At 48.6% G+C, this 21157-nt stretch overlaps 1 protein-coding gene across 3 annotated transcripts in view; it reads left to right on the forward strand.

The window, feature by feature from the left end:
* Positions 1–337: 337 nt before the first annotated feature.
* PDPN (podoplanin) overlaps positions 338–21157 on the forward strand; it is a 30175-nt gene continuing 9355 nt past the window's right edge. Inside the window, exons 1-2 of one of the 3 annotated variants that reach the window (XM_047791920.1) lie at positions 338–654; positions 20842–20966. In XM_047791920.1, coding sequence (XP_047647876.1) covers positions 588–654; positions 20842–20966 — 192 coding nt within the window. In that variant the 5' untranslated portion in view covers positions 338–587. The remainder of the gene's footprint in view (positions 655–20841; positions 20967–21157) is intronic. The other 2 variants (XM_047791919.1, XM_047791921.1) reach the window with 2 other exon arrangements.

Raw genomic sequence — 21157 nt, forward strand, 5'->3', positions numbered from 1 at the left:
CACAAAGAACAGTTTACTTCTCGTAGGAAGAGAAGCCCAAGCTGGTGCCTTACCCTTAAAAAACAGAATAACAAAGCTTAAAAATCCCCATCCAAAAAAACGCTTATTGTATGCGCCCCCTTCCCTCTGGCTGGGGAGCCTAATAAAAGCCAATTTTGCCTGGGCTCTGGCCCTCCGCCCGTCCTGGCAGCCCCCGCAGCTGCGGCCGTGTAACTTTAAACCTGGCCTGAGGTCATCGCTTTCGCGCTGGCCAAACAGAGGCGGGGGGCGGTCCCAGGGAGCCCGGGCAGAGACCACCTTACCGCGGATCACCCCGCCCTCGCCCGGGGAGATAAATGCTGACTTGGCTCGGAAAGTTCCCAACTGCAAAGTTTGCTCCTGGAGCGGTTGCAGCCGCCGCCGAAGAAGGAAGTTTGGGGACCCCTCCCGCGCTGCGACGTTTGCCCCCCGCCTTCCAGCCCCCTCTCTACGCGCTCCATCAAGCGAGGGCCTGTGGCTGCGGAGCTTTTGCCTCATCTTCCCCCCAGCACGGAAACTAGCTGCTCCCCCCCCCCCACCTCCCCGCGGAGGACAAGTCAGCTAAGAAAATGTGGAAGGTGCCAGTTCTGTTCTTCGTTTTGGGAAGCGCATCGCTCTGGGTCCTGGCAGAAGGAGGTAAGAACTGGCAGGCGGGGCTCCCGGCAGCTGCTGGAGGGGCGAGCGAGCCGGGAGTTGCCGGAACGCTGGGCCTGGTATTTGAGGTTGCCCGGGAGAGCTCGGGGGAGCTGGCAGGGTGTGTGCGCAAGGAGTCTGGAGGATCCGGGAGAAGGAGGGACAGCGGCTTGGCCGGTGCCAGGTGCCAGAGAAAGAGCTGAGCAAGGTGCCAGGAGGAGACCCTAAATCCACAGGTGCCAGGGAAAGAGCTGAGTGGGGTGCCAGGAGGAGACCCTAAATCCACAGGCAGCGGATGGCGAGCAGAGGGGGCCTCCCTGGGTCGGGCGGAGCTGGCTCCTAAGGGAGAGAGTGGCAAGGTAGCAGCCAGGAGCCTTCCACCGGCTGCGCTGGGCTATCCTACAGGGCTGTGTATCCGAGGACCGCCCATGGCTGCAGAAGAAGCTGGCCGGGTGGAACCGGGAGGGACATTTAGGGGCGCTGGGGTGGGGGTGGGGTCCCCCCAGCCGCGACGGGCTCCCTCTGGGGGCTGCCAGGTCCTACACCTTGTGCCCCCTGAACGGTGGACCCACTCAGACCGCATCAGTGGAGACCCGCTGGAAGAGGCTTCAGTCCTGTCATCCTGTGCAGAGAGGATAGTGTGGGTGGAAAGGACTGAAGAGGAAGGTCCCGAGTTCCTGAGTCAGTGGAGGACTGTTGGGAACATTGAGGCTTAATTTCCTTTGGGGCCTTGAGTCAAACTTAGCCAACAGTGTCAATGACTGGGTGTCGGTGACTCCTGAGACCATCCCTGGGCTCGATCTGAGGATGGAGGCACTGCCTGCCGGTAGTCTGCATCTTCCCCTTTGCTTTCCTCTTTCTATCACACCCTCTCCTGCGCTCGCTTCTTTCTGCCCAGTGTGCTGGGTTGGTGGCATCCATGCACATTGGTCAATGTTTTATTTTTATCTGTTTCCTCTGTCAAATATAAGCGCCCATGAACACAGCTATGTCTTAGCCTTGATCTCCGGGGCCCAAACACTATATTGCCTGTAGTAGTTGCTCACTAAATACTGGTTGAAGGCATCTTAAGCTGACTAGTGATTATTGGAGTCAGAGGTGGAGGATCTGGGTAAGCCTGGTGCCAGAGGAATCCTGCTTGGAGGGAGAGGCTTAAGGGCAGAGTGGACCTGACCAAAGCTTCTCTGATTCCACACAGAGGCAATAATAGCCAGCCCTGGGGAAGCGATACAGCGAGTTTTAGTCTGTGCTGTCTGCTATTCGTGGCGGACCTATCTTTGGAACTTCTCCTTCCAGGGCGATATACACAGCTCTGCATTTCGGTTACATTTCCTTTTTGGTGAGACAGTGTGCAGAGGACACTGTTTTGTGCTCAGCAGGGGCAAGGTGTAGGAGGTACCCCCCCCCCCCCCCCCCGCCAAGCCACATCCCAGCTCTGCTCAGGAAAGACTGCCACTGGGCAGCAGCCTGTTTTCTCCCAGGGAAGAGTGACCTGTAATTATTTTTAAGCCAGTGCTGACTATCAAAGGTACTCCTAAAAAGTCATGGTGAACTTTGAAAAAAACAACCACCACTGGTACTTAAAGCTCCATCGCTAAAGACAGAAGCCCCCCCACCCCCACCCCCCTTATGTCCAAGCTGAGTTGCTGGGCTGCTGGCAAGCGCTGAGGCCCAGGAGGGTTTTTGTCTGAGGATAATGAGTGAGGCAACTTGAATATGGATGAATAACTTCATTGAGCCGAGCCATTGTTGGCTTTTGTCTGGGAGCTGGGCTGGGGGTAATTATGGTGATGAATTTTATTATCCTTCTCTTAGGATTCCACTCTCGGCTGGGCTAGTGTTATAATCTGGTTCAGTTGTATAATCTGGTCCCTTGTGTTGTCTCTGGGGATGTTTGTGGAGTCAAAGGAGCTCTGTTGTCCACACATCTGGCGTTTTCCTCCATTGTCAGGCCCCGCCCTCACTCCGAACTTTCATCCAAAGCATGCACTCAGGCCTCTCCGTTAGTTGGTTTATTCGGTGAAGTTCTGCAGGCGGCTGCGTGCTGCAAACCCACGTGTGCTTTTCCGGGATCCATCCACCCAGGATTAATCATGCAATGAAGAAAATTCCCTGTGATTTCCCCAAAACTCCTGCCAGTTTCGGAGGCTCGGAAATCTTCTCGAGTGGCTAAGAGTTTTTTGTTGTGTTTAACGCATCTCAGATCTGTTGGAGCCTTTGTGAGGAAGGCTTTATTGATTACACTGTGCATGAGATCCAAAATAGCATTTCACATAGAAAAGCACATGTTTAAGAAGTCTTGGGGTGGGTGTGAAGAAAAGAAGTCTCCAGGCATGAGAAGGCTAAGCTGGGGCACGGCAGATGGGAGCCCTGGCTGAGCAGAGTACGTGGCCCTTTCTCCGAAATGAGTGGCCAGTGATGAACTCTAGGCCACCGAGAATTGCAAAGACCCCAAACCCTGGTGTGACAGTGGATGGTGTGGCCAAGTAGGACAGACAGCACCTCCCTCCCAACTCCTATCCTATCCCCCACCATGTGCTAGGAATGTCACAGTCCCTCATTTAATCATTGCAACTCCTAAAATTATACATTTTTCCTTCAGAATATGGCAGGACTGGGATTCCCAAAAAAAATGGGCCTAACTCCAAACCTCAAGCTCTTTTTGCTGCATTACACAATTACACAGCAAAAAAAAAAGAGGAAAAAAAAAGCTAAGAAAGCTGAACTTGAAATTTAAAACATAAAAGGTTAACCTTGCTTTAAACTCCTTGAACAGGAAAAAAATTTTTGAAAGATATATGAAGTTCTTTACATGGAATCCTTATCTTAATATTCCTTTAAGAATGAAGATGTCACAGTCCATTAAAATAGGATTCCTTAAATCATCCCCCCAAGAGTAATTCAGCATCTCCTGAAGTGCTGGATTTGAGCTCTGTGTACCTTCTTTGAGAGAGGTACCCTTGAACATAAAGCATGCACTGCAGGCCTCGCCAGCAAAGCCACGAACAACGAACGTGTGCTTTAAATTCCACTGGCTTATCTGAATATTTGTCATATTTCTGGCTTCCAGGAACAGGCATGCCAGGTTACAACTTGTGGAAATATTACGGGGGAGGATGGAGAGAGTGAGAAGGCTCATATACCTGGCAGTACCCTTGTGAAACTCACTTGAGGAAGCTGAACCAGATGCTGCAAGGCTCTCCAAGGAAACTTGTCATTCCTGGGATATTCCAAGGAAATCTCCAGTGAGAGGGTTTTGTTAGAAGAGAATCAAATGATTGAGGAAAGCCAGGGAGGGTTACTGAAATAAGTCTTAGGAGTCCCATCATGGGGGGGGGCAGGAGATAAGTTTTTTTTTTTTTTTACTTAAAAAAAAAAAAGCCCACAGTTTTATTGAAGTAAGATTCACAAGCCATAAGTCACCAAGTTAAAATGTACAAGTGATTTTTTTGTTTTGTTTGGCCGGGGCGGGGCGTTGTGTGTGTGTGTGTGTGTGTGTGTGTGTGTGTGTGTGTGTGTGCTGAAACCCGGGAACAAACTTCAGGTGTTTCTTGTTTTAGCATTTCCATGAAATCACACAACCTTCACCACTTTCTAATTTCAGAATATTTTCATCACCCCCCCAAAGAAACCTAGCACCCCACCCTAGCAACCCCATCCTCTGATCCCTAGCAACCGCTCGTTTCTGTTTCCATAGATTTGCCTGTTTTGAACATGTCATTAAAACACCTTTTGATTGGAGTTTTGAAGCCTTCCCCTACTGATTTCTTAAAACGTTGGGGGAGGAGTTCCCGTCGTGGTGCAGTGGTTGACGAATCCGACTAGGAACCATGAGGTTGCGGGTTCCGTCCCTGGCCTTGCTCAGTGGGTTAAGGATCTGGCGTTGCCGTGAGGTGTGGTGTAGGTTGCAGACGCGGCTCGGATCCTGCGTTGCTGTGGCTCTGGCGTAGGCCGGCGGCTACAGCTCCGATTCAACCCCTAGCCTGGGAACCTCCATATGTCGCGGGAGCGGCCCAAGAAATGGACAAAAGGACAAAAAGACAAAAAAAAAAAAAACGTTGGGGGAAAGGAAAGTGATGAGGCATTTTCGCGAGGGCTGTGAGTTGGAGCCAGGTTAGGGAGCAGCTGGAAGTCGGCCAACTTTCTTCCAAGGCAGGAAAACGAGGTGGCTCTTTGCTTCCCTTGTGTCTCACCCTGGCGCCCCCCAGCCAGTCCATGGCCAGCGTCCCCTTGAGCCTCATCAGGTACCGGCTCTCCTGGTTGGCTGCCCCAGCGCTTTTGCCTCGGGATTTGCTCAGAGGAGAATGGGTTTATCCTTAGAGAGAAATCATCGCCAAGTTCCTACCTGGCCACCTCATTCGCCTCTTGTCTGAAGAGCTGTGAGCTGAGTTGTCAGGACAATACTAAATTTTATGCAGGAAAAAAAAAAAAACCCATAAACCAAAAAACAACAAACCTACCAATGGGATAATCATCTTTCCGGAGGAAGATGTGCTCTCGACCTCTGTTCAGAGGGTCAGAGCTGCCAGGGCTCCAGGCAGTAGAGAGAGACTATGGCTGAGCCCCAGGAGGGTTAATAATTGTCATTGTTACATTTGTAGCAGGCAGGGGAATGCCAGTTACAGAGATCTAGATGGGAAGCAGGGAAGAGCCACTAGAAGATGAGTAAACATATTAACGGATGAGAGCCCAGTATTTTCGGTAATTCATCTCACTGTCTCCATTCGGGTGAGTAAAACACAACGAACGTAAGCGATCCGATGAGTGGTATCTGCCCAAAGGAGAAGGGAGTGGGTTTGCCTAGAATCGAGCCCAGAGGGGAAGGGAATGGGGACTAATAAGGAACCGCCTTGCCCAAGGAATGCATTTACTTAACAAATATTTACTGAGTAACTTCTTTGTGAGTCAGGCAAGGCAAATGTTATCCTTGCTAACAGCTAGGATGCGAGATGTCATCGCTGGTGGCTGTAGGGCTTCCGATCTGATCTCAGTCAAGGTGTTCTTGTGATGAATCAGGGATCCCTGTCCTATGACAGTCTGGAAATGTGTTCCCCTCAACTGCCCCACCCCAGCCTTTGTTCTCTGGGTCCCAGACAGCATTTCAGGTATTTGGCTCTCCAGAAGGGCATGGCTTAAGTAGCAAATACGTGTAGAAAGCGTTGGAAAACTATTTGCACTTCTACCTAAGCTACTTGATTTCCCGGCCTCTTGTGAGTTTGGCTCGTGTGAAACCGTTTCCTCTGAGCTGTGTCATCCTATAGGAAGATTACATTTTGGAATCAGTAAAACCCAGGGAATGACACTCTGGCGTGGGTGGCATTAATGCCAGTAAGTCGGTAATAACAGCTGACATGCACCGAGTATTCAGTGTCAAACACTTTCCCAGCCCTGTTTCATTCAAATCCCCCCCACTGACCTACAAGGTAGGAACTATTTGTATTTTATGGATGGGTAAAGAGGCTCAGAGAGGTTGAATAACTTACATACAGGCACAGAGCTAGTACACACCCATGGTGAAACCTGAATCCAGGCAGCCCATCCCCAGGGAACTATATTCAGCATCCTATATGGAGTTCCTGTTGTGGCTCAGCGGGTTACAAACCCCACTAGTGTCCATGAGGATGCGGGTTCAATCCCTGGCCTCACTCAGTGGGTTGGGGATCCAGCATTGCTAGGAGCTGTGGTGTAGGTCTCAGACGAGATTCGGATCCCAAATTGCTGTGGTTGTGGCGTAGGCCAGCAGCTGCAGCTCCACTTCAACCCCTAGCCTGGGAATTTCCATAAAGTTCCTAAAAAATTGAAAAATAAAATCCTATGATAAATCATAATGGAAAAGAATATGAGAAAGAATAAATGTGTGAATAACAGTCATTTTGCTGTACCGCAGAAATTAACACAGCATTGTAACTCAGCTATATGTCAATCAGTCCATCAAATGGCATCTCCTCAGTAGCCCACACCTTCATCTGCTGTTGCTTTGGAAATGAGAGTCTTTCAGCCTTTGGGAGCTAGAAGAAGCCTTGTGGGGAAGAGGAGACTTGAACTTGGCTGTGAAAAATGGTGGCAGGGAAGGGCAGTCCGGGCAGGAGAGGCTGCTTGAGCAAACGCATGGAAATTAGAACCATCTGGAGTTTGTGGGGGAATAGGTGGGGCACCCAGGGCCGGGAAGAGCCGTGAAGCCTGGCTGGAGTGGGGGTGTTGAGTTGGGGAGTGGCAGGAAATCAGGGAGAAGGATGAGTTCATGGTAAGTGGAAGGTGGACCTTTTTTTTGTAGGCCATGGGCAAATGGGAGCCCAGTGGGCCATAAATAGGAAATAAATACATAGGAATAAATAAATACATAGGAGGTGGGCCTGCCAGAGGAAAATGTATTGACAAGGACTGCATCTAGTTTATGGGACCCACCTGGGGGCAGGGGGAAAGTTGGAGGGACAGGGACCGCATGTGGTGACGAAAGAAGGGGGAATGGGTTCAGATTCAGGGGAACAGAGCCGGGAAGGCTTGCAGCTCAGCGTTTCCGGATGTCTTATTACTCTTTACTCATTTCCTGATTTCTTCTTAATCACCTCTTACAACATTGTCCCTGTATTAATTTTTTTTATTGATATGTAATTCTCATATCATAAAATTAACCCCTTTAAGTTAAACAATCCCGTGATTTTTCGTGTATTTAGAGAGTTGTAAAGCCTCACCGCTGCTTTATTTTATTGTATTTTTTAATTTTATTTTTTGTCTTTTGTCTTTTTAGGGCTGCACCCTCGGCATATGGAGGTTCTTAGGCTAGGGGTCAAATTGGAGTGACAGCTGCGGGCCTACACCCCAGCTCATGGCAATGCTGGATCCTTAACCCACTGAGCGAGGGCAGGGATCGAACCCGCATCCTCCTGGATCTTACTCAGGTTCCACTGAGCCATGACGGGAACTCCACCACTGTCAGTTTTTAGAACATTTTTATCACCCCCTGCATCAAAGTCCCAGACCATTCGCAATTGCTCCCATTTTCCCCTCCCCCCATCTCCCTAGCAACCACTAATCTGCTACCTGTCTTTATGGGTTTGTCTACTTTAGGTATTTCATATAAATATAATCATACAGTATGTGGTCTTTTATGTCTGGCTTCTTTGACTTAGCATGATGTTTTCAAGTTTTATCCATGTTGCAGCATGAGTCAGAATTTCATTCCTTTTTTTTTTGTCTTTTTCTTTTTATAGCCAGGGGCTGAATTGGAGCTGCTGTTGAGGCTTATGCCACAGCAACACGGGATCCCAGCCGCATCTGCCACCTACGCTGAAGCTCGCTGCAACACTGAATCCTTAACCCACTGAGCCACACAGGAACTCCAGACTCATTCCTTTTTTATGTCTGTATAGTATTCCACGGTGTGGCTATGCCACATTTGGTTCATCCGTTTGCCCATTGATGGACTTTGGGTTGTTTTCACTTTGGAGCCGTGACGAATAATGTCGCTGTGGATATTAATGTACAAGTCTGTGTGTGGACCTGTTTTCATTGCGCTCAAGTATATACCTAGAAGTGGAATTGCCAGGTCACATGGTAACTCTTATGTTTAACGTTTTGAGGAACTGCCAAACTATTTTCCAAAGCAGCTGCACCATTTGACATTCCAACCAACACTGCATAACCGTTCCAGTTTCTCCACATCCTTGCCAGCCCTTGTTATTTTCCATTTGGGTGAGTGTTTTTTTTTTTTTAAATACTAGCCATCCCAATGGGTGTGAAGGGCTGTCTCATTATCATTTTTTTTAAATAATTTTTTTTATTTTCCCATCATTATCATTTTGGTCTGCATTCCCCTAATGACGCATGGTGTTGCACAGCTTTAAATGGTTTATAAGCCATTTATTTATCTTCTTTGGAGAAATATCTGTTAATAACTTTTTCTCATTTTAAAATTGGGTTTTCGTTTTTATTGTTGGATTTTTTTTAAGTGTTCTGGAGACTAGACTTTTATCAGACATATGAATTGCCGATACACCTCTCAAGAGTGTCCATTGAAGCACAAATTTTAAAATTTTTGATGTCCAATTTATCTATTTTTTCTTCTGTTGCCTGTACTGTGGTTGACACATCTAGGAAGCCACTGCCTAATCCAAGGTCGTGAAGATTTACTCTTGTTTTCTTCCAAAAGTTGCATAGTTTTAGCTCTTACAGTGAGGTCTTTGATTCATTCGAAATTAATTTTTATATGTGGTGTGAGATAGAGGTCCAACTCCATTCTTAACTGAAGTGGGGTCAGAAATAAGTCCCGGGGAGTTCCTATCATGGCTCAGCAGTCGCGAACCCGACCAGGATCCGTGAGGACACAGGTTCGATCCCTGGCCTCACTCGGTGGGTTAAGGATCCAGTGTTGCCGTGAGCTGTGGTGTAGGTCACAGATGCGGCTCGGATCCCGAGTTGCTATGGCTGTGGCTGTGGCATAGGCCGGCAGCTGTAGCTCTGATTTGACCCCTCGCTCGGGAACTTCCACATACTGCATGTGCAGCCCTTTAAAAAAAAAAAAGAAAACAAAAAGTCCCGGAGACAGAGTTTGCTGCCCAAATTCCTCAATCCTCAGTCATCAGAACAAGGGGGAAAGATAGCAAGGAAGGTCAGAAGAGATCCTCCTAGCTAAGGGGTGGCTCAGCAGGTTAGGAACACAAATCGTATCCTTGAGGATGTGGGTTTGAACCCTGGCCTTGCTCGGTGGGTTAAGGATCCGGCGTTGCTGCAAGCTGTGACGTAGGTGGCAGACACGGCTCGGATCTGGCATTGCTGTGGCTGTGGCGTGGGCTGGCACCTGCAGCTCTGATGGGACCCCTAGCCTGGGAACTTCCATATGCTGCAGGTGTGGCCCTGAAAAGACAAAAATAAAATGTACTGAAGCACACTTCAAACTCCCAGGCTTAGGATCCAGGCCAAGGGCAGCTAGTGGAAACCCAGCCACATTCTGTACATTCCTGCAGGGCCTCATCCTCGTGGGCTCATGGCTAGGCTGTCTGTGAGCTGCACGGGTGGATGGTGAGATCATATCCAAAGGGGCTTCACTTTTCACTCTTGCAAAATCAGGGCCTGCTCAGCAGACTGCCCCGCATGAATCAGAAGCCCAATTTCTGAGCAGCTGGTGAGTGTTTCCTGAACACCCCACCACCCTGCTGAGATGCTCTGCTCCAAGGCAGCCCTTCAAAAGCCAGCCTGAGTTGTTTGGTTACTGCAGTGCTAAGCGGTTCTTCCTAGGAGGGGGCTTTTTCATGCAGGACTGCGGCCCCAGCCAAGGTTCCAGAAAAGTTCTTACAGAGGTGTTGACTCCAGTCTATAAAACTGTGAACTCATTTCCTGTTTTACGGAGAACATTCCGCTCTTGGTCAAGAGAGAAACGCCTCCCCAGGTTGAGTAATCTTGGTTGAGGTTGTAACCAACAGCCTCTTGTTTTAACACTCGAGGGGGCCTGAACATGGTCTGTGGCTAGGGTGAGCAGGTGAGTTGATTTATTCTCCTGAGTCCTGAAAAGTGTAACTATTCATCTAATCATTCATTCATTCAGCTGTCAGAGCCTCTGCTAGTGGCTAGGCCCTAGGCTTCCAGCAGAACGAATGGCGTCCTCAAGAAGATTGTAAATGAGGAGTTCCCGTCATGGCTCAGGGGTTAACGAATCCGACTAGGAACGGATTTGAGGTTCCGGGTTCAGTCCCTGGCCTTGCTCAGTGGGTTAAGGATCTGGCGTTGCCATGAGCTGTGGTGTAGGTTACAGATGAGGCTTGGGTCCCGCGTTGCTGTGGCTCTGGCATAGGCTGGTGGCTACAGCTCCGATTAGATCCCTAGCCTGGGAAACTCCATATGCTGCGGGAGCGGCCCAAGAAATGGCAAAAAGACAAAAAAAAAGAAGAAGAAGTTTGTAAATGAGACAGGGGAGGAATGGACGGGGGGTCTGGGATTGGCACGTGCACACGGAGGTGTATGGAAGGACCGGTCAACGGGGACCTGCTGTACAGCGCAGAGAACGCCACCTACTAGTCCGCGATCACCTGTGTGGGAAGAGAAGCAAGGAGAATGGATGTGTGGACTTGTCTCACAGCATCACTTTGCTGTGCAGCAGAACTGCTCACAGCCTCATAAATCAACTACACATCAATAAAACTTTAAGGGAAAGAAAAGAAGTTTATAAATGAGAGTGGGGGAAAGGTGTGAATGCAGGGGTATCAAGCTTTACACTAGTTTAGAAGATGGCTTTTTCCTGGCTCCTTGGGGGTTGGGGGTGGGCTCTGAAGAAAGAGGTGTTTTCCCTGGACCCGGAGGAGTAGCTCGGGAGTGGCTGGGCAGTGATGGGGTCAAGTGAGGAGGGCAACGAGTGGGAGCTATGGAGGAGTGACCAATACATGTGAGGGTGGTATGACACAGTGGTTAGAGCTGGGGGTTTGTTTGCTTGATTTTATTTTGTTTGGTTTTCTTTTTCTTTTTCTTTCTTTTCTTTTTTTTTCCACTTCGGCATCTGGAGGTTCCCAGGCTAGGGGTTGAATCGGAGCTGTAGCCTCCAGCCTACGCCACAGGCACAGCAACGCCAGATCCGAGCCACCTCTGAGGCCTATGTTTCAACTCACAGCAATACTGGGTCCATAAGCCCCTGAGCACATCCTCATGGATACTGTGTCGGGTTCTTAACCCACTGAGCCACCACGGGAATTCCTTGTTCGCTTGGTTGGTTTGAATCGGACAGATCCCGATGTGTAGTCCTTGCTGGCGAAGCGGGTGGATTAGTCTCAGCCCCGCCACCCTCATTTACAAAAGGAGGATGACGTTAGTTTGCCCTCTTTTTGTAAAGCTCAGAAGCGCATGCGTGGCACACACATTTTGCACACGCTCCCGCGTATTCAATAAATAGCTGCCTTATGAGGATACCTGTGGTCGGGGAGATTAACTGCGGAGCTTCATGAAGGGTACACAGCTCTCAGTTCCTTTTCTGCCAGTGAAGTGGAGAGAGAATAGATGTGGTTGCGAGACCTGTCTTACCGTCGGTGTGTTTGCGCCTTCCACCTGCCAGTGACTTGATGTGAGTCCTTGCATCTGAAGTGGAACCGAAGTCCCCAGCCCTCACTGGCCCCTGTCCATCCTTTATTGTCCAGTTTCAGCAGCAGAGACTTGTAGAACACTGCCTTCGACTTTGGAAGGTGCCCCAGAAGGTCCACCCAACCCAGAGCCCAAAGAAAACTGCCCTCCCCCACCCCCACCTGAAGGCATCCTTGGGGCATGAATATAACTGCCTTCTCTCTGTGCCAAAACTTTTTTTTTTTTGGCCACACCTGTGACATACAGAAGTTTCTGGACCAGGGATCAAACCCGCACCACAGCAGTTGACAAACTAGGTCCTTAACCCACTGAGCCACCAGGGAACTCCCAGATCTTCATGTGTAACCTTTTTTCCGATTTCTCTAGAGGAACTAGTGACACTTATCCGATCTCCTCAACCTTGACACATAGCTTTATGGGAGAGGTAATGTCCCTGATACTGACAGCCAGCAGTCAAGTCTCAGCCTCAGCCTGCAGGGGCTGACAGGACGTGACTCAGTGGGTGGACAGGCTCCAGCTCGTTAAAAATCAAAGGGCAAAGCAGCAGAGTTCACCCTCCTAAGTGAAGCCTTCTGTTTTCAGCCCTGCTGTCTCTTTCATTAGGGGAAGACATTTAATAACTTGGGTGAAGCGCAGCAGGCAGTAGCGGGAATGTTATAATGTGAGGGATAACTCAATGGTACTACTTGGTGGTTAGTGTACTCATTCAGTCACTCAACAAACCTCTGCTAGATACTTAACCAGGCACAGGGAATATGGGACAGCGTGGGCTGCCTGGAGGAAATTAAGAGCGTGTGTGTTCCTCTGGGATACTGAGTGGTGAGACCAATTTCTAGGAGTTGCCTAGATTTTCCGTGGCCAAACTTTGATCCAGTAAGCAATTTACCAGGATCCTTGGAAGGGGCGGAGGTGGGTGAGAAACCATACTGACCACATCACTGACTGTACTGACCCCAACCCAGTGTCTGCCAGGAGTTGAGGGTCAGGCACACGGCTGTGGGTCAGCAAAGGGCTTTCAATATTCCAAAGGAAGGCTTCTGTACAAGGTCAGGATGGGGGCCAGCCTGTGGGTTGAGAAGGGTCCCTTGAAAGATGTGGTTAATAAAAGCAAAGTCCCGATACCTTTCTTCCGGTTGCAGAAACCCCCTTCGTGGTACCTAAGGGGGCACCATCAAACAGCTAAATTGGGGACATTTTGAATGGAAGTAAAGGACTCCGCAAAGATCCGCGTAGCTTGGTACTCTCAGGGGGTGGGCTGACGACAGTAGAAAATGTTGGAGGTTGGCACCTTTCTGCAGTTTTGGGTGTGTTTATTTTCAGGCTTCTGAGCCCAGTTTTGAGACCATGATAGAAAAGGAGTATGTGAAAGCCTGTGTCTGGGCACAGGAACAGAGGCAGGCATTTTTGTTGTTGTTTTCTAAACAGATATTTTGACCTCCCTCTGAAAGCATGACTTCCTCCCCAGTGAAACTGGGATTATTTGTTTAATGTACAAATAATTATCCTACAGTTTCTCCTTCAGGGGAAACCCAGAACTCCCTAGGATGTTGAAAGAAAGGAAAAAGGGCATTCTACTTCTCGAGAGCCACAAAAATCATTCCAAGGCCATGCAGGCATCCATCTTCAAAGGGTTATTTGTGCATTTAGATATGGGAGCAGCTTAAGATGCTAGAAAATCCAGACAGCAGGAAAGATGCCTTAATCTGTTGGCTAACACCACCGGTTTTCTTTGAAACGCCGAGGGTAACTCAGCTTGACTTCTTTTAAAAATCAGCTTTCCCACTTTACTCTCCAGCTGTTGGATTCCGAAGCCTCGGGTCAGCAGAAAGAGGACAAGGGGGGGCTTCTCCCTCATGTGGAGCTGGAAAGGGGCAGACGCTCTTTATCTAAACTTCTGGGAGCTCCCTGGTGGCCCAGCAGAAAATGAACCCAACTAGTATCCATGAGGACGCAGGTTTGATCCCTGGCCTCATTCAGTGGGTTAAAGATCCGGCATTGCCATGAGCTATGGTGTAGGTCACAGATGTGGCTCCGATCCCGTGTTGCTGTGGCTGTGGCTACAGCTCCAATTTGACCCCTAGCCTGGGCACCTCCATATGCTGCTAGTGTGGCCCTAAAAAGACAACAAACAAACAAACTTCTGTGGGACTTGTGTGGCTGTCCTGACAAGACAAAGTGACATCCAGTCAAGGGCCCGGCATCACAGGGGAAAATTCTGCTTTACTTAGAACATCTGTTCATACTTTAAATGCTGTTATCCACAGAGCTACAGCAGAAGGTAAATCCGGCCTCCGCAGTTTCATATTTCTTTTCTTTCTTTTTTTTTAATGGCCACACCCGGGACACATGAAAGTTCCTGGGCCAGGGATTGAATCCAAGCTGCAGCTGCAACCTGTGCTGTAGCTGCTACTGCGACAATGCCGGATCCTTTTTTGACTACACCAGACCAGGGAACAAACCCACAGCTCCCCAGTGACCCAGGTACAGAAGTTGGATTCTTAACCCTCTGCGCCACAGAGGGAACACCTCGTGTTTATTCCTGATTGTTGGGATCATGACATCAGATGCTTCCCAGCCATCATGCATCCGTTTTTTCCCCTGCCCCCTGCTCTGTCCTGGTGAGAGCACCACCCACCTCTGCCTGGACAAGAGGCTACGGATCTTGCAGCTTCTGTCTGACCCCAGCCTCATCCCAACACCCACATCTATTCCACGGTACTCAGAGTGGCTCCTGGACTGGGGTTATGTCTCTCCCCCTCTCACAGCATCTCTTGGCTTCCTTTCCCACTCCAATTAAAACCAAAACCCCCTCCTTCCAGAGTTCTACTAGACTGACTGGCCCGCCACGCTCCCCCCCCCCCACCCCGGTCTCCTTTCCTTTCTTACCATCCAGCCACAACTGTTCACCTGTTTTTCAAGTGTGTGTTGCCCCAAGTTTATTCTCAGCTTCACAATTCGTTAGACCAGCTCTTTCCCTGGAGTTCATTCAGTCATTCAACAAATACTTAATGATGGAGTTCCCTGGTGGCTTAGTGGGTTAAAGATAGGGCATTGTCATTGCTGCCACATGGGTTCGATCCCTGGCCCCAGAACTTCTGTATGCTATGGGTGCAGCCCCCCCAAAAAAAAAAATACTGAGTGCCTTCTCTGTGCCAGCATTTTAGGCACTGTTGAGGTGGAATAGCATTTATTGAGCTTACGTTCTAGTGGGGTAGCCAATTAGTGATTACACTACAGTGGGTGAGTGTAGGGGGAAGAAGTACTGATTTCGATGGGGAGTCAGAAGGCCTCCCAGGAACGTGCCCTTTGGGCAGAGATCTGCAGGGGGTGCAGGAGCACTGACTGTCTTGAGAGTCTCCTTGTTTATCTGCTTGCTGTTAGCTTCCCACCCCAAATTCACAAGCGTGGAGACCTCGCCTGCTCCACACCCGTCTCCATGGCCCAGAAAAGGGCCCAGCACGTGGCAGGTGTGGAGAGTATTCAGGGACAAAGAGGTGAACCTCAGGAAGGTCCCGTCTCCATCGTTGCTGCTGCCTTAACTTGCAGAGCCAAGAGCGCCTTTATAAGGCAGACCACACCTTCCTTCTGATCTGCTGCTTCCAGAAGCAGAGTCTAGAAGGGGACTCATTTGGGGAACTAGAGATGGTGGTCACTAAATAATTAGATGAGGGGCTTCTAACAGATGGGATTTCACAAGAGGAGGTGAGATGCCCAAGAAAGCCACTGCTTCTGAAAACCCAGGTTATCATTTCAAGGGAAGGTGAGGATGGGGGCAAAGAGAAGGATGTCGGAACCCAGGAAAGGGGCGCTTTCCAGCCCACAGCTGCCACGGAGGCACGAAAGGGTTTTGGGGGCCAATGAGCAGTCAAAGCACGTGGCTTTACATCTGCTCATGGACCAGGCCAACTTGGCAAATCATTTAACTTCTCACCTTATTAAAGGAAGTTATTCTGTCATTTGTTCAAACAGTTGGACGACTTTATTCAAGACTATTGCCATGGGAATTCCCTTCGTTGCTCAGCAGTTAATGAACCCAACTAGGATCCTTGAGGGCGCGGGTTTGATCCCTGGCCTCCCTCAGGGGGTTAAGGATCTGGCGTTGCCGTGAACTGTGGGGTAGGTCGCAGACACGGCTCAGATTCAGTGTTGTGGTGGTGGTGGTGTAGGCTAGCAGCTGTAGCTCCGATTCAACCCCTAGCCTGGGAACCTCCATATGCAGCGAGTGGCCCTAAAAAGCAAAAAAAAAAAAAAAAAAAGAAGAGAACACAGAGGTAGGGGATTCTTGCTAAAGGCGGGTCAGGGACACCAACATCAAAAGGGTGAGGGATGGGGGATTTGATCAGATAGCAAGGGGTTAAGGGATTGTCTCTAAACTGACTTAGCGGGATTCTTGCTGAAACTGGACTCTGCGGCGATGGACACAGAAGCCCAAGGCCATGGCCTAGCGGGGAAGAGGGCTCAGAGGAGCTTCCCTGAGGTTGGGTCAAGGAGGGGCTTTGTCGACCTCACCTTCCTCATCTGCTAAATGGGGACAAAATGCCCGCACAACCACCTTGGGGTAGAAAGGCAGCCTGGAGGCCCCATGCACACTCAACACCGCTGAACCAGTTGGGGGAACGGTGTTGTCGCGATGCTGTTCCTCCCGCCTCCAGCAGGCGGCAGTGCGCTTCTGCATGAGTGGCCCGCTTTCCCGCCTCATTCAGCTGATGGGAAGAGGAGGAGGAGGGAGCTGATGGCGAAGGGAGTACAGATTTAGGGGTCAGCTCTGGAAAGACTCTGCAGACAGAGGGAGGAATGTAGGGGGCATGAGGGCAGATGGCAGTACCCAGGCCATGTAGGCTGGCCCTTGTGCTAAAGGTTTCCGCCAATACCATGACACAGTATTTGAAAGAAAACCTTTGCCTGCATGCGAGCTAGTTTCAAAGCAGAGAGATAAAGAGGATTTATTGAAATGATAGCTTAATCTTCGGGAGAAAAGCAAATTTACGTATTTATTTAAATGATCACTTATTATTGTCTTTATTCTTTTTTTAAGTTTTGCTTTTGTTTTGTTATTGCAGATTCTTTGTGTTTCTGCATGGTTTTTATGTTTTATTTTTTTGCCACACCCATGGCATAGGGAAGGTCCTGGGCCAGGGATCGAACCCACGCCACCACAGCAACCTGAGCTATGGCAGTGACACCGCCAGATCCTTAATCTGCTGAACCACTAGAGAACTTGCTTCAAGATAAACATAAGATGGGAGTTCCCGTCATGGCGCAGTGGTTAACAAATCTGACTAGGAACCATGAGGTTTCGGCTTCGATCCCTGGCCTTGTTCAGTGGGTTAACGATCCAGCGTTGCCATGAGCTGTGGTGTAGGTCACTGACTCGGCTCGGATCCCGAGTTGCTGTGGCTGTGGTGTAGGCCAGTGGCTACAGATCCAATTAGACCCCTAGCCTGGGAACCTCCATATGACTCGGGAGCAGCCCTTGAAAAGGCAAAGAGACAAAAATAAATAAATAAATAAACACAAGATGAATAGAAATAGTCAGTGTAAAAACAAAACTCTAAGGAAAACTTAGATGAGTATCTACATAGTCTTTTTTTTAATGTGGTTTTTTTAAAATTGTTTTTATTTACATAATCTTGAAGGGTTTGTAAGACATCAGAGAAACAAAACAAACTTTATAAGTTTGATTGGCTACAGAGCTCGCCACTTACAAAAGAGAGGTGCAAATGCCAGTTAGGAAACAAACAAATAAAAAGCAATTGTAAAATCTCCTCCAAAGAATATATTCCCCTTTTTTTCCCTCTAAGGGCCACATCTGCAGCATATGGAAGTTCCCAGCTGCAAGTCCGATCAGAGCAACAGCTGCTGGCTTACCCCACAGCTGCAGCCGCAGCAACACCGGATCTGAGCCTTGTCTTCTGCCTACACCACAGCTCACGGCAACGCCAGTGCTTTAACCCACTGAACAAGGTCAGGGGTCGAACCTACGTCCTCATGGATACTAGTTGCATTTGTTACCTCTGAGCCACAATGGGAACTCCCAAAGAATGTATATAGGCATAAAGAACACCTAAAAATTATTTTAAAAGATGAATATCGCAGAGAAAAATGGTCACAAGAGAAGACTCTTATTGGCCAGCAAACAGATGGAACAACTTGCTACCACAAATGAGAGAAGCATAAATAAACCAAAAGATCAAAAACACTTACTCAAAGACTTATTTTATCTTATTCTGTTTTGCCTGAACCCATGGCATGCAGAAGTTCCCAGACCAGGGATCAAACCGATTCCACAGCAGTGGAACGCCAGACCTTAACCTGCGGTGCCACTAGGAAACGCCCTCAAAAAGCTTTTACTGAAGAATCTTGAACTATGGCAATACAACAGTAACAGTGTGATTTAATGTTCCATCCAAATTCTAAAATATTTTAAAAGAAATGTCATCTCATACATGTTATGTAAACTAGAAGAATTTTTTTGAGAGTTGTTAGGCTTTAAAGCAAAGATAAAATTGATTCATAATTAGCACTTTCATCCCAAAATGCATCTCTTCAGTTCGAATATGTGATCGATTTATCGCATCATTTTCTTAGAGGTAGTAGCTTGTTAAAGAATAACACAGGTGCGCGTACAGACACGTGCGAATTCCAAAGCAAATAGGTGGCAGCCCTATCTGGAAACTTCCACTGGTTCTGACCCGTAGGCTGGGGGAAGCTGGGTGTGGCAGGAAAAAGTGTTCGGTGCACAGGAGGATATGCCATTCCAGAACCGACTCTGCTATTGTAGGTTCATCACGGCACTTATATAAAGAGTTGTGTGTGTTGACTGTGCCCACGCGTGTCGTAGAAAGAGAAAAAGGATAAGGAGAGCAAAGGCACCCATACGTGATTTGAATTTCACCGTTTGAGAGAAAAGGATGACAAATGCTGGCTGGAAACTCAGCAGCTGGGTACCTAGGACCTCTTCACCCTGGAAAGACTTCACCCCAAATAATGAGAGGGACAATTGAGCATCTCTTGGTAAAGATCAACTTTCCCATGGAGCAAAAAGAATGCCAGGGCGATGAGACAAAAGACATGCCTCTTAATCACGAGTGTCATTCATAAAATGCCCTTTGTCTCTGCAGAGCCATTTTAGTCCTTGGCTCTGTGGGGCACGAGCAGAAAAGAACAAGAAGCAATTTTTACCAAGCTACGCTGTCAATGAACTGAACTTTCTATGGAAGGATTCATACCAACTTCATTCAGGACTCGATTTTTTTTTTTTTTAAGCGAGGGTGGTTTTGTTTTGCTTTTTAAAGTCAGAAGATGCTACAGAGTAAGTGATTTTGCCGAACGGCTCCAGAAAACAGTTTTTAAATGGTTGATTTGTTAACTGGAGTTCAACCCAGGAGGAGGGGCAGAGAAGACAATAGGATGCTTAGGGGTTGTTTTGGTTTTTTTTTTTTTTTTCATTTTTTAAAGTGTAATGGAAGTATATTTGATTTGCAATGTTGTAATAATTTCTGCTGTACCACAAAGTGATTCAGTTACACATGGATGCTTAGTTTTTTATTCAAGGTTTCTTTCCTGGCAAAGGGATATTTTCCTCTCACACTTGATAAATACATTCAGCATCTGCCTAGACCACAGAGTCATAAATCTTTAGTGGGAGTCGATCACTACACCCACCCCCACCCCCACCCCCATCCCAGCAACCAACCAGGAGGGAAGGCAATTGGTTTGTCCGCACTGGGGGGTTCAGTTATTGCTAACGAGTGAAAGCCTTCTGCCCCCGCCACTCCAGATGAAAAATAAATGCATATGCTTGGGAGGCTGCTCCAAAGCCATTGATTGGCAACGCTGGATTAGGAGTCTCAATGCCAAGAGAAGGCCCATGGAACAATCGAGTTTACTCCAGGGGCTTCCTTTCTCTATGCATCAACAAAGAAGCTGTGATCAAATATTTATTATCTGTGCCTTAGGCTGAGCTGTCTAAACATAGGGAGAAATAGGAAGTGTTAAGGCAAGGACCCCATCGCTCACAAAGAACTGCTCTTGGGCTCAGAGGTCTCCAAGCGCCCCCTCCTTGTTGCCCCCTCCTTGTGTATGCTTGCTTATTTTGCAATAGTTATTTAGTCACGGAATTTCCAGAGCCACTCTGAGTCTGGGGAGGGAACCCGTGACCAATGAGTCAGATGTGTCTTAACTCGTGAAAAGGGTTATTTGATGAGTTGAGACGGTGCTCTTCCTCAGTCGTGATTAGCCCCGATCATGGCGGTAGAGGGTGAAGAAGAGCCCACTTCTTGTTCTCACCCCCATCCTGGAATTCCACCTGCAATCCCACCCCACCCATTCCCTGCTCCTTTGGAAACCTTTCTCGTTGGCACAAGGGGCTCATTCATCCAGTGTGAATGGAGAAAAGCCAGGGCCAGGGGCTGTGAGGTCTCTCTTGAGCAGAGCTCTGGGTGCACTCAGAGTAAGCACTATTGGTTTCTCAGCACCCTTAAGTATATTACTGACCCTCCCCAGGAGGCGATTACCCCAACTGGAAAAGAAGACGTGGAACTGTGTCCATCTGTGAGGTCCGTGGTCAGAGCCGGTGGTTCTCATCTTTCAAGCAGACCTCCACCTCAAATTGTAGTGGAGAGTGAGCTTGATTTTAAAAAGATGGAGACCCTGCGTTTGGACCTTCGGAGCTAATAGGTTTGGGACAGAGACTGCAAATCAGCATTTTTAGAAATCTGCCAGGTTCCTCTAATTTAGAATTTTTCTAGGTCTAAGGGATAGCCTCTTAACCCAAATGCATGGATTCGTTGTATGAAATGGCACCAGGAAGAACTGGGTTCATTGTTGTAAAGGCGTGGTGTACCTCCCGCTCCTTCATGCCTCGGGGTCGGGTGGGGGGGGGGTAACGGGAGGGGCTGGCTGCCTCACCTTTGTGTATTTCCCTCTTCCCTTATATTGCAGTGGAGACCAGCAGACTGCTGTCTGTGTGTAAAGCGATTTGTGTTAAGCCAGAATGATGACCACCCCCACCCCCCGCCACCAAAAAAAAAATAACCCAAAGAAATGGGGAAAAAATGATCTGATTGAAGCTGACCAGTTAGGTCCACCCTCATGAGTTCCAGCTTAAGGTCTGACTTTCTTTTTCAGCCAGCACGGTCCTGCCAGAAGATGGCGTGACTCCAGGTGTCGAAGGTAGTAGCAAGGCGTCCCCAGGTGTGGAAGATTACACAGTGACCCCACGAACCCGTGAAGAGCCCCATGCGACCCCTCTGGTGAGTGTCCCAGGAAAAGCGGAATTTGTGGTCCCAGGCAGGGCTGTTTTGTGCCTGGCTTATTTCAGTATCCTCAAGCAGAGTGTCCCCAGGGTTCATCCACCTTGTCGCAGGTGTAAGAATGTTTTTCCTTTTGAGGTTGAAGAGTATTCCACGGTATGGAGTTCCCGTCGTGGCTCAGTGGAAATCAA

The sequence above is a fragment of the Phacochoerus africanus genome, chromosome 8, assembly GCF_016906955.1.
Source record: "Phacochoerus africanus isolate WHEZ1 chromosome 8, ROS_Pafr_v1, whole genome shotgun sequence".
NCBI lineage: Eukaryota > Metazoa > Chordata > Mammalia > Artiodactyla > Suidae > Phacochoerus > Phacochoerus africanus.